Source organism: Gobius niger (genome assembly GCF_951799975.1).
Source record: "Gobius niger genome assembly, chromosome: 22".
Classification (NCBI taxonomy): Eukaryota; Metazoa; Chordata; class Actinopteri; order Gobiiformes; family Gobiidae; genus Gobius; species Gobius niger.
In genome coordinates, this window is record NC_136873.1 from 4,845,439 (window position 1) to 4,859,335 (window position 13,897).

A 13,897-nucleotide genomic window follows, 5' to 3' on the forward strand; every position below is an offset into this window, starting at 1 on the left:
CCCCATATAAATTGTCCTCTGCGTTTGACCCATCCTTTGCTGTCAAGGAGGCAACATAAGGAGCAGTGGGCGACAGGTCCTCATTTTCAGGCAGCAGCTTTATATGGGGCGACTTTTCTTTATTCTTTTCTTAGTTTTGGTGACAACTGTGGCTCAGCTGATAAGATTTTTTCAGCTGCAGCATCTTTTCATCCCAGCCTCTACCGTCCTGTCTGCTGTGCGCTCTAAGGCTCTGACACAAGGAGCCGGTCCAGCCACTCCAAACTCCAAAAATATGTTTTTCTTGGGCCTAAAAATAAGGATATCTGGTCACCCTATTTTATTTCTCCTTGAGCAACATTATAATGAGTTAACTCTTTATCTTAAGCTTCATGTGACAGATGAAGAGATGTAGTTTGTGTTTCATGCAACTCATTCTTTGGAATTATTTATTTTTGGCATTTTTGGCAAACACAAAACTGTACTCCAACATTGGATCGGTCATTCCCACTGCTGCCCGCGGGGGGAGCTCCAGGAAGTAATGCTGCTCACCAGCCCTGACCCTTGTGTTTCTGAGTCACAGGCATCTCCCATGCATACTTTAAATGTATATACTGTAAAATAACAAAGCTCAGGTGCCCCAAATTATGTTTTTAACCTCTTACCACCCGCCTAAACCAAATGCATTCTGTCCTCTTTTGGCTGTGAAACACCTCATTTGAAAGCTAAGACGCACAAAACGGATCTTTTTCCCCGCGTTGTTGCTGTGTTGTGTCACCTTTGTATTTGTGGGGTTTTTTTTGTTCTTTTCTTTTTTTTTCATTTTTGTCACATTTTTGTTGAGTTTTTGTGACATTTTTGTTGAGTTTTTGTCAGTTTTTGGTTGAATTTTTGTCACATTTTTGTCACATTTTTGTCACATTTTTGTCACATTTTTGTCATTTTTTTGTCATTTTTTTGTTGATTTTTTGTCATTTTTTTGTCACATTTTTGTCATTTTTTGTCACATTTTTGTTGAGTTTTTTATCACTTTTTTGTTGAATTTTTTGTCACATTTTTGTTGAATTTTTGTCACATTTTTGTTGAGTTTTTGTCACGTTTTGTTGAATATTTTGTCACATATTTGTCACATTTTTGTCACTTTTTGGTTGAATTTTTGGTTGAATTTTTGTCACATTTTTGTCACATTTTTGTCACATTTTTGTCACATTTTTGTTGAATATTTTTCACATTTTTGTTGAATTTTTGTCACATTTTTGTCATTTTTTTGTTGAATTTTTGCCACATTTTTGTTGAGTTTTTGTCACTTTTTGTTGAATTTTTTGTCACATTTTTGTTCAATTTTTGTCACATTTTTGTTCAATTTTTGTCACATTTTTGGTTGAATTTTTGGTTGAATTTTTGGTTGAATTTTTGTCACATTTTTGTCACATTTTTGTCATTTTTTTGTTGATTTTTTGTCATTTTTTTGTCACATTTTTGTCATTTTTTGTCACATTTTTGTTGAGTTTTTTATCACTTTTTTGTTGAATTTTTTGTCACATTTTTGTTGAATTTTTGTCACATTTTTGTTGAGTTTTTGTCACTTTTTGTTGAATATTTGTCACATTTTTGTTGAGTTTTTGTCACGTTTTGTTGAATATTTTGTCACATATTTGTCACATTTTTGTCACTTTTTGGTTGAATTTTTGGTTGAATTTTTGGTTGAATTTTTGTCACATTTTTGTTGAATTTTTGTCACATTTTTGTCATTTTTTTGTTGAATTTTTGTCACATTTTTGTTCAATTTTTGTCAAATTTTTGTTGAATATTTGTCACATTTTTGTTGAATTTTTGTCACATTTTTGTTCAATTTTTGTCAAATTTTTGTTGAATATTTGTCAAATTTTTGTTGAATATTTGTCAAATTTTTGGTTGAATTTTTGTCACATTTTTGTCACATTTTTGTTGCGTTTACATCCTTGCTTTCTTTTCATTTTCTGTGGCTATTTTGGTGTTTTTTCCCAAGAAGCTTTTTGATTAGGGTAAAGCCAAACTGGAGAAAATGGGATCCGTTCAGGTGGGAGTTAAGAGGTGCAGTAACATTACCCATAGTAAATATTCTGGCTACTACGCCTGTCTGGAAAACAGCAGAAAATGTGTCTTGCCACAGATATTTTCCTGATTTCTTCTGAAAATGCTGCAGAATGATCCACAATCCTGGCGTGGAGCGTCCAATAAACTCACCTTAATTGGGCACATTTTGATCATTTGTCCCACTTGATCCCGCCGCGCTAAACGCTGTGATATTTTAATTACAAACGAAGCTAATTTCCCCGCGCCGCCGCTCGGAGCACGTATCCAAACGCCCTTTTAAAAGCGCATTAGCCTCCGCGACCCCAATCACGGGGACCGCGCGCCGCTCGGCCTCGCGGGGAGCGAGTCCGTTGTCTTTTTAATTAAAGCTCGGCGGGTTCGTGGGCGTCGCGACCCCGGCGTTCGGGGTCAGGTTCATGAATATTTGAAATGAGTGAATCCGCTCGTGGGCCGGGGACTGATCAATCATCGGGAACGAGGAGGTGTTTCTGCGGCGGCGCTGTCACCTGGAGATTAAATCCACCACGTTTTTGCATAAGCATTGGTTTGTCGGCAGTGGAGCGCGGTCAGAAACGCTAGGGATCCTGGGAAAGAGGGGACGTCCCATGTGGATGTTCTGAAGGAGGAATATTAAGCAAAATCGATCTCATTTTGTTAGTTCATCAAAAACAGAGCTGGAGCAGACCTCATTCACTGTTTGGACTGTTGTGTGTGAACATTTCACAGAAAAAAACGTAACGTAGGTGTGAAATCAATGAGTGGCAACAATTGATTAAATGATCAATAATGAAGAGAGAACCTCGAGTCGCTCATTTCTACTCAAAGTACCCCCTAAACTCTAAACTCCAATTATTTAGAAAATGATCTGCTAAACTTGATTGATTGGTATTTAGAAATCCAGACATTTTACTGCAAATCATCATTAAAAAGAAAGTTTTCTTTAAAGCAGGGGTCCTCAAACTACGAGATGATTTAATCACTATTTTACCGATCATGTGATCGGTAAAATGGGTAAAGCTACAGCTGTGGTCAGAAGGTGCTCATATTACATAACTCCAGCTATTAAAAAACTAGTAGTTCAGTCTTTTGTGTTATCACATCTGGAATATTGCTCCGTTATATGGTCCGCTGCAAACAAAACTGACATAGCAAGGCTTCAGGTGGTTCAGAACAGAGCCGCCCGCCTGGTGATCAGGTGTCCAGACTCCACTAGTGTTCACAAAATGCATTCTACCTTAAACTGGCCGTTGCTCCAAAATAAATTCCATTATAATTTATTGTTATTTCTAAAGAAAATAATTTTGACTGGCAAACCTATCGCACTATTTGAAAACATTAAATATGTGAAACAGACACACTCTTATTCTACGCGGCGTACTTGCAGTGACGAAATCGACCTAGAACAAGTCTGCTGCTAAAAACGGTTGAATTTAGATCGTCGCAATTGTGGAATAAGCTGCCTGTGAATTTGAGAGATTCATCCAATTTACATGTTTTCAAAAACACACTAAAATCTTTGGTCTGGTTTCAGTAATTATATCTTGTCATGTATTACTGTTGTGCCTTGTTTGTTTTAATGCATGTTATTTTATTGTCAATGCTTTTTTAATCCTGGACCCCAGGAAGACGAGCAACCACTACGGTGGTAGCTAATGGGGTTCCTTACCAATAAACAAATAAACAGACGTCGAGCACTTCCGTTCCGCTCTGACGACACAACTGAGCAACTCAGTCGTTTTCCAGCAGAAGAAGGATTCAGGAGAACTGCGTGAATGAAACCAAAAACCATTCGGGGGGGGTGTGTTCAATAAGGAAATAGCATAACAACATGGTTGAAAGCTCCAAAAAGTCGATTTTTGCATGATATAGGCCCTTTAAGGTTTGGGTTACAGTTAGAGTCCTATGTCTTGTTGCATTATGTACCTCCAAACTACAAATACATACTATTCCATTGTGTATGTAACACATAGGTACACATGGTTACACAGCACATTACATTGTTATTTGGACGGTACAATGGTGTAAAATCAAGTGTTACCATTAAGCGCAACATGCCAACAAAATAGCATGTTTTTCATCACTTTTTTGTTGGGCAGTCGTCTCATTTTTGTCAAATTCTGGTGACTTTTTTGTGACTTTTTCGTCAAATTATTCGCATTTTTTTTGTCAAAGTTTTGTCCCATTTTTGTCATTTTTTGTAATTTTTTTTGTAATTTTTTGTCAAATTCTTGTCACTTTTTTCGTCCATTTTTTCTCAATTTTTCATCAAATTTTTCTCACTTTTTTGACCATTTTTGTCATTTTTTTGTACATTTTTTGTACAATTTTTGTCCATTTTTTGTCACTTTTTCGTCAATCTTTTCTCACTTTTTTGTCACATTTCCATCCTTGTTTTCGTCTCAGTTTTGTTGCTATCTTCACACCTTTTTTCCAGAAGCTTTTGGACTGGGGGTAAAGCTGGAGAAAATGTGCTCGGTTCAGGTGGGAGTTAAGGGTATTAACATTGCCTGCAGTTCACAAACTATCCACCAGGGGGTGCTGCGGCGCCCTCAGCACCCTGGGTTCCCACGGCCTTGCCCCCAACTGTAGCATGAATGGTGCAAAATACAAAACAGTCCTTTAAAAACATTCAAAACTCGTTCTTCAGAGTTAATATGTCTGACCCAAGAGCCCTCGACTTCCCAGCGATACGACAAATCATAAACAAATTCGGACATTTTATCAACAAAAACCGTGTTTCCATTAGCATTTAGCATTAGCAGAGCCTCAGTAGGCACTCACAAGATGGCCGCCACATTTACCATGTTTATGAAAGATCTTTGTGTGAACCTGGTGCATCATCCACTGTGGGGATGTCAAAACACTCTCAAAGAAAAGAAGCAAATGTCAGCCTTACCTTGAAGACAGCGACATCTTAGCGCGCCGTTAACTGTTAATTGTTCTCCGCAGGTTATTCGGCGTGACGGGGAACTGCGCGGCCTGCAGTAAACTCATCCCGGCCTTCGAGATGGTCATGAGAGCCAAGGAGAACGTCTACCACCTGGACTGCTTCGCCTGCCAGCTCTGCAACCAGCGGTCAGTGGGTCAGATGTCTGTGTCCGACGCTCATTGTGGACTGGAGGGAGTGCCCTTTTCTCTCCAGAGCTTTTAATTATTTATATTAGAGTAATCTGTGTGTCCAAAGATTTCCCATGGTACTTATATTAGCCTATTTGAATCAATCCACGAAATGAACCATCCATGAAATGAACATGCCCCACATTTACCATTCTACCATCACATACACTTGTGTTTTCAATGCTCGGGTCAGCAGCCCTGCAGCAAAGGGCAGCTCCTGCACAGAACAACCATCTCCACATCATGTGCTTCAGATTGCTCTTTATTTTTTGTCTATGCCTATGTTTAATAATGACTTATTGAACACAAGTCGACGTGAAAACAGGCAGCAACCTCCCTCTCTCTTGCTACAGCTGCATTTTTTGCCTTTTTTCTGAGAACTCATTTGTGGTTTCTGTGCTCCACATTGTTTTACTGGATACTTTTGTACATCTTTGCCGTGTTTTTGTGGGGATCTGTAGATTTTTTTGCTGCACAGAGTCCATAATGGTCCTGAAGAAAGCAGCTTTTTAAAAGTAAACAACAAGCTAGCTTATCTGCTAAACCCATTTGAGACCAACACATTTCTTTTTGTGAGACACTGAAGAGGCACCAAGAGCCCCCCACACCTGGAGCACAGTGGAGCAGTGTTCATTTCGTCGACTAAAATATTTAGTCTTAGTTTTAGTCAAAGTGATATTTTTGTCGACTAAAATTGGACTAAAACTAAATTAAAAGTTCCTCATGAGACTAAAACTATGACTAAAATGTCCAGATATTTTAGTCGACTAAAATAAGACTAAATAGAAATGAAAAGGAGAGACTGAAATCATCCAAACTTCTATTGACCGTCTGAAAAAGCCTCAGATCATGTAAATTCTCTGCCAAAGGATCAGCTCTGAGCTTTGTTCATGTGGAGCAGCTCCATGAAGCAGAGGAACAACATTAAATATGATTATAATGAATATTATCAATGCAAAGTCGACTAAATTAGTCTTAAATTAAATTTACTAAATTTAGTCGACATGCAATTTTCGTCGACTAAAACTAGACTAAAATTGAAAAAATCATTTTAGAGTAAAACTCGACTAAAATTAAGTTACATTTTAGTCAAAAGACTAAAACTAAAATAAAATATGTTGTCAAAATTAACACTGCAGTGGAGGCGTCACAACAGGAGCTAAAGGAAACGGAAAAGGGACAAACGAGGAGGTATCCAGGCAAGACTCACAGCTAAGCCACACATGCCTTCTATAGTTCTGGCTAATAGACGTTCACTGGAGAATAAAACCGCTTAACTGCCGAGCTCTTCCCAGAAGACGGTGAAAGACTGTTGTGGAGCGGAGGGAGCTGCACAGGAGGAAGAGGAAGGACTGCAAAAAGTATTTAACTAGATCAGCATAAACATCTCAATTTGAGCATAATAATCAAAATTTCAGTTGTTTTGACTAGTTAAGAAGTTGTTGGGCATTTGTCCGAGATTATTTCACTTGTTCTGAGATGTTTCTGACTCGTTTCGATACGTTTCGTCCTTATTTCAGGTCATTTTCTTTGCCAATGGGGTAAGAAAATTGGTCTTATCTCATTGGCGATTTTACTTTCTTATTTCAAGCGAGATTTACGCTAGAACTGGTCTGAAATGTCCTCAAACAAGCAAAGTGAACTTGGTCCGATCAGGAAAAGTGTCTAAATGAGTGAAAACCGCTCAAAACAAGAAACATTTCCTCAATTCAAGTCATTTAAACCAATGCTTGATATTTACTGTTTGTAGTGAGGAGCTGACCAGTGCAGGACACCACACTTTGAAACAGGGACAAACCCACCAGGCTCTACACTGTTTCAGAGGATCAGAGGAGCACTGAAGGCAGCCAGCCAGGTTTTCTCCGGGTGTGGGGGCAGTGGGTCGCAGCGGCTCAGGACTAACGCCTGAACACTATTTCGTCGTACGATTTTACAATGACAAATAAAGCACTTACTTAAAGAGGGGCAAAAAGGTTCCAATGGAAAGTCCATAAGAGCCAGGAACTTCCGGAGCCAGCCGCCATTTCCTTCTGGTTTCAGGAAGAAGTCGGCCACATGTAGTCCATTCTTAATTTTCCAGTCTATGGGTGTAACTACTTGAGTCTGTTAAAATTAGGTTTTTTGGGTTGTTGTTGTTGTTTTTTAGCATAAATTCAGCTCTTTTGGCTTTTTTAATGCTTATTCCACAGCGATTACTAAGCAAAAAAAAAAAAAGTATTTTACATTATGTTATAAGTCTAAGTCGTATCCCAGGGCAATTGTGTGTCCCGACGCCATTCCAGTTGATAACCACTGCTTTAGAGCACTACGATTTTGTTTGTCTATTTTGTTTAGGCCTTTCTCACTGGCCTGGAGACTAGCTGGACACTCGGGTCGCCGCTGGTCAGGGAGATGTCTCCGAGACGTCCCGTGGAGATAGGGTTCCAGGTAGGCTCGGTGAAAACTAGCAGGTTTGATTTCAGCTAAGACCAAATGGAAACCAAGTCTCCACATGGTCTCTGAGAGGTCTCCGTAGTCTCCAGTTGTGTTATGAACGCTATTTGTTTTCCCTGCAATGTCTCCGAGACCTGTCATAGGGCTTTTCCACCAAGGTGTTGGTTCTGGGCTGGTTCTGGTGCCGGGTTGGTTCCGTACTGACTTGGTTTCCCACCAAAATGAGAGCTGTGCCGATTGTCATAGCAACGCTTTGGGAAGTCATCCAAAAATGGATAGTAACATCTTACTACAGCCACTTCTGGTTATAAAATACAGAAAAAGCTGTGACTGTCTCAGTCACCGTTAACATTTTGATTTCTTCTTTCTAACTGTTCCCTCTGGTGCCGGTGCTGGTTCTGGGCCAGTTCCAGTTTCAGAACCGGTTCTTTCGTTTTCCACTGAAAAAAACGCTGGCTCTTGGTTCCAAAATCTGGTGCCGGTTGGGAACCAGTTAAAAGCTGGACCAAGAAACGAGCACCAGTGATGTCAGCGGCTGGGGGCGTGGCTCTCTCCTCCAACACTACAAAAAGTGAATATCAAGCATTGGCTTAAATGACTTGAATTGAGGAAATGTATCTTGTTTTGAGCGGTTTTCACTCATTTAGACACTTTTCCTGATCGGACCGAGTTTGCTTTGCTTGTTTGAGGACATTTCAGACCAGTTCTAGGGTAAATCTCGCTTGAAATAAGAAAGTAAAATTGCCAATGAGACAAGACCAATTTTCTTACTCCATTGGCAAAGAAAATGACCTGAAATAAGGACGAAATGTATCGAAACGAGTCAGAAATATCTCAGAACAAGTGAAATAATCCAGGACAAATGCCCAACAACTTCTTAACTAGTCAAAACAACTACAATTTGGATTATTATGCTCAAATTGAGATGTTTATACTGATCTAGTTGCATTGAACAAACAATCAATATTAGTTAGTTTGTGCTTAGAACTTCCTGGAGAAGCCAAAACAGTCTCTGTGGAGGAAACTGTTGTTTTGCTTTATGCTCTTTAGCTAAAACAAGAGTTAGAAAGAAGAAATCAGAATGTTAACGGCTGCTGTGACTGAAACATAAACTTATTTTTCTGTGTTTTATAACCAGAAGTGGCTGTAGTAAGATGTTACTATACATTTTTGATGTTGACTTCCCAAAGCATTGCTATGACAATAGGCACAGCTCTCATTTTGGTGGGAAACCAAGTCAGTATGGAACCAACCCGGCACCAGAACCAGCCCAGAACCAACACCTTGGTGGAAAAGCCCTATTAGAGACCTCTCGGAGACCAGAATCCGCTGAAATCGACCCTGTTAGTTTTGACTGAGACTACCTGGGGAAGTATCTGAGACATCTCCGTGACCAGCGGCGACTCCATTCTCTGACTATGGTCTCCAGGCCGTTGAGATCGGCCCTTTACTGAGCCCAGGGGCACATTTATTATAAAGCAGCTTTGAAAAAATGATAAAGCACTGCCAATTTCAGAGATTATAGAATCAAAAATACCTATTGATGAACATTTAGGCTGTTCTATTTTAAAACCAAGGTATTATTTTATCGCACTTGCACCATGATGCACCAAACTGAACTGTTACCCCCTCATTAGTATCGATACTTTTTGAATGTATTTTAGCCGTTGCTCAGTCCTGTTAGCGCTCCAGAAGCCTCCAGGATGAAACTCTTTATGAATAGTTGATTGTGAGTTTCATTGCGAGAACCGGCCCCAGAGCCAGGCGATAATTGGTCTACCAGGACTCGGACTCGGACTGAGCCCCGGGAAAGGACCTCTGATGATGGGGGGGGGGAGCTCAGACCAGACGTTGCCCGGCCGTGAGTGCACCTCTGGGGGACAGATAATCGATACCGGCCCCCGTCTGAGCTCCGGAGATGAGCCGGAGCCAGGGGCCAGAGCAAGGAGGAGGCTGACCCCAGAGGAGACAACCGCGGCTGGGCAAGGGCAGCGCTGATAAGACGTACCCCCCCCACCCCCCCTGGAGGTCAATCACGGGGCCTATAATCTGCAGAGAGCAGAGTGGTTTGCCCCGTGTTCCTGTGGTAGATTCTTCATCCTCACAACATACTATCATTTAGTTTAAAGCCAGTTTTAATCAAATGTAATGCTTTTTAAAGACAGTTAAAGCAGTACTAAGTAACTCTTCCCCCTAGAGGCCATAAGCGCAACTGCAGGTGTCGTAGCAAGTTACGATTTTTTAACTTATTAATTGTCTTGGAGAGTAAATACTACACTGACAGGAAAGGCGAAGGGAGAGAGGGATATTGTGCATCCAATTACACAATGGAAATATTTTTTTTCACTCAAACTTGGCTGTAAATACTGTTTAAAGTGACGCTAGCCCGCAGTTAGCTTTGCCCGTTAGCCTGTTAGCTTCTTCTTCGTGATTCCATTAGTGTGTGCAAGCATGGTTTTCTGGCCAGAGACACCAGGGGGAGATGAAAGACCCTCCAATCATCCCGTAAACACTTGTGTGACCCCCAGAGGGACTACGGGGAGGATTTATTAACCTCTTAGCTCCCGCCTGAACCGAGAGGATCTTTTTCCTCACGTCATCAGATTTTTTTCCCATCATTATTGGTGGTTGAACTCATTTTTGTAACTTTTTAGTCATTTTTTTGTCACTTTTTTGTCACATTTTTGTCACATTTTTGATCATTTTTTTGTCATTTTTTTTATCAAATTTTTGTTATTTTTTTGTTACGTTTTTGTAATTTTTTTTGTCAAATTTTATCACATTTTTGTCTTTTTTTGGTCATTTTTTGTCACTTTTTATCACTTTTTCGTCAATTTTTCGTCAAATTTTTGTCATTTTTTTTGTTACATTTTTGTCATTTTTTGTCACATTTTTGTAATTTTTTTTGCCTCTTTTTCATCAATTTTTCGTCACATTTTTGTCAATGTTTTCTCACTTTTTTGTCACATTTCCATCATTGTTTTCGTCTCAGTTTTGTTGCTTTTTTCACAGCTTTTTTCCAGAAGCTTTTGACTGGGGTAAAGCCAAACTGGAGAAAAAGGTGCTCGGCTCAGGTGGGAGTTAAGGGGTTAAGGGTAAACACGTTACTTAGTACTGCTTTAAGGCCTTGATTTTTTTTTTCACAATTACTTTCATGGCTTTAAATGCTTTTCAATGACTCGCGGAAACCTTGCTCAGTGTCTCGTGACCCCCCCGAGGGGTCCTAACCCCCACGTCAGGCAGTGTGTTTAGTCTAATGGACATTTATATTGTTTTATTGGACGGAATCCCCTGACTAACACGATATCCCGTCTCTCTCTCCTCTGGTTTCTGCAGGTTTTGTGTCAGGGATAAATTCTTGTCATTTTTTTGTATTTTTTGTCAATTTTTTGTAATTTTTTTGTAATTTTTTTGTAATTTTTTTATCAGTTTTTTATCAATTTTTTTCATTTTTTAATCACATTTTTGTCAATTTTTTTGTCATTTTTTTGTCAAATTTTCATCACGTTTTTGTCATATTTTTGTCATTTTTTTGTCACATTTTGTAACATTTCTGTCATTTTTTTGTCACATTTTGTAACATTTTTGTCATTTTTTTGGTCATTTTTTGTCTATTTCTTGTGACATTTTTGCCTCTTTTTCAGTCTAATGTACATTTATATTGTTTTATTCAAATATATCGTATGTGCATTTGATGATATTCTACGCTTCATGTTTCTGCAGGTTTTGTGTCGGGGATAAATTCTTGTCATTTTTGTGTCATTTTTTGTCAAATGTTTATCACATTTTATCACAATTTTTTGTAATTTTTTTTGGCCTTTTTTTGGTCATTTTTTTAATCAAATTTTTGAATTTTTTTTGTCACATTTTTGTAATTTTTTTGTACATTTTTTATCACATTTTTGTCAATTTTTTTGTCATTTTTCGTCAATTTTTCATCAAATTTTTGTCATTTTTTTATAACATTTTTGTCATTTTTTTGTCATTTTTTGTCAATTTCTTGTGACATTTTTGCCTCTTTTTCAGTGTAATGTACATTTATATTGTTTTATTCAAATATATGTATGTATGTATGTATGTATGTGCATTTGATGATATTCTCCTTGTTTCTGCAGGTTTTGTGTCGGGGATAAATTCTTTTTGAAGAACAACATGATCCTGTGTCAGACGGACTACGAGGAGGGCCTTCTGAAGGAGGGGTACGCCCCCCAGATACGCTGACCCCGCCCCGCCGTGGGCCCCCTGCCGTGTACATAAGGGCTTCAGCCGCGGACGCTGAGGGGACACGCCTCCGTCGGAGCCCGGGGGGACGGCGGAGAGGAGGGGGGGCCTCGGCTTCCTGCGCACCGGCCCGGGCGACCTACGCTCCGTCCCGTCGGAGGGTTCACAGAGTCTCCGTAAATCAGCCTTAAGATAACGTGGCGGACACTGATCAGATGGTGGATCATCACTGGGAACATGTCGGATGTAAATACTTCATGGGAGGAGATTTTGTTTTCATGCAGATTAGTTTAAATCCTCCTGAATGACCCCGTAAGTCAGGCCCCAAAGAAAAGAAGAAGAAAATAATCATTTGAAGGAAGAAATGACAGAAACCGACTTGAATTAAGGGATTGAATCTAAAGTTTGAGTAGATTTGGTCTGGTTAGATCAGATAAAACATCTCATCGCCAATGGAACAAGTCATTATTCTCTTAACCCCTTAACTCCCACCTGAACCGAGCACATTTTCTCCAGTTTGGCTTTACCCCAGTCCAAAAGCCTCTGGAAAAAAACGGTGAAAATAGCGACAAAACTGAGACGAAAACAATGATGGAAATGTGACAAAAAAGCGAGAAAACAGTGACAAAATTGATGAAAAAGTGGCAAAAATGTCACAAGAAATTGACAAAAAAATGACAAAAATTTGATAAAAAATTGACGAAAAAATTACAATTTTTTATCACATTTTTGTCATTTTTTGTCCATTTTTTTGTGACATTTTTGACAATTTTTCATCACTTTTTGTCACTGTTTTCTCGCTTTTTTGTCAAAGAAAAAAATGTGATAAAAATTCGACAAAGAAATGACAAAAATATGCCCAAAAATGTGACAAAAATGTGATGAAAAATTGATGAAAAAATAGCAAAAATGTCACAAAAAGTTGACAAAAAAATGACAAAAATGTGCCAAAAAAAAGACAAAAATGTGACTAAAATTGGATAAAAAATTGACGAAAAAATGACAAAAATGTGACAAAAAATGATAAAAAATGTGACAAAAATATGATAAAAATGAGTTGAACACCCAACAAAAAAAAATGATGGGAAAAAATAATCTGCTGACGTGAGGAAAAAGATCCTCTCGGTTCAGGCGTCAGTTAAAAGGTTAATTCAGATCATGTCGTATAATTTATAATGTGAAAAACAAATCTTTTTCAAAGTAAAAGTTCATTTGTCTTATTTCAAAGTGGGTTTCATGTTTGTTCCATTGGCATCAGCATTCGAATCTTTATCTTAGATTAGTCCAAACCTTTATTCAAGCAATTTGAAGTCATTTAAGATGGTGTTTTCTCCATTGTAGTGCTTTACTTTGGCCTAAAATTGGCGACTTCGGCCCTCGGCCTTTTCACAATGAAAAAAATTGGCCCTCGGGTAAGAAAACTTGCCTACCCCTGCCATAAGTTCATTAAATGTGCGTTTCAGCCAGAGCTCAGAACTTTAAAAATACGCTGCGATCTATGGTGGCAACAGAAATGTGCTCTCTATCTTTAAGGCGATGCACGGCAGGGGAATATATTGATTTTTCATGTAGTGATGGAGATTTTCTCTTGTAAAGGTGCACTATGCAACTTTTTATGTAAAAAAAAAAGACCTTTAGACCTTTCAGTGACTCAGCAACTTTTTTCAGTTTTCAGGTTTTGGGCCAAATTGGTCTCTGAACATACGAACTTTCACCCGGAAACAGAAAATATCCCTAATCTTCACAATAACATGTTTAAATATTGCGCTGATTCAATGTTCCCCCATAGACTTATATGGGAGAATGCAATTTCAAGGGCCTTTTTCTCAAAACACATTTTTCTGTCATTGTGGCGACACTATGTCCACGTCAGTCGGACCTAAAGACTTCAAATTTTCCAGCCTTGGACTGAACAATATTTGGAAGATTTTTTCAGAGGGATTTTTTATTATTTAATCCCTAAACCCCATTTATTGAGTTTTGAATGTCAAAAAATAAGGCGAAAATTATTTTTTTTTACAAAATTTTCCACTAAAAAACAGCTTATTTTAAAACTAAACACGAAATCCTA

General features: G+C 38.7%; 1 protein-coding gene across 2 annotated transcripts in view; it reads left to right on the forward strand.

The window, feature by feature from the left end:
- Window positions 1-11,848, forward strand: part of lmo3 (LIM domain only 3) — a 32,459-nt gene extending 20,611 nt beyond the window's left edge. For both annotated transcript variants that reach the window (XM_079581300.1, XM_079581299.1), the window contains exons 3-4: window positions 5,005-5,130; window positions 11,721-11,848. In XM_079581300.1, coding sequence (XP_079437426.1) covers window positions 5,005-5,130; window positions 11,721-11,826 — 232 coding nt within the window. In that variant the 3' untranslated portion in view covers window positions 11,827-11,848. The remainder of the gene's footprint in view (window positions 1-5,004; window positions 5,131-11,720) is intronic.
- Window positions 11,849-13,897: the final 2,049 nt, after the last annotated feature.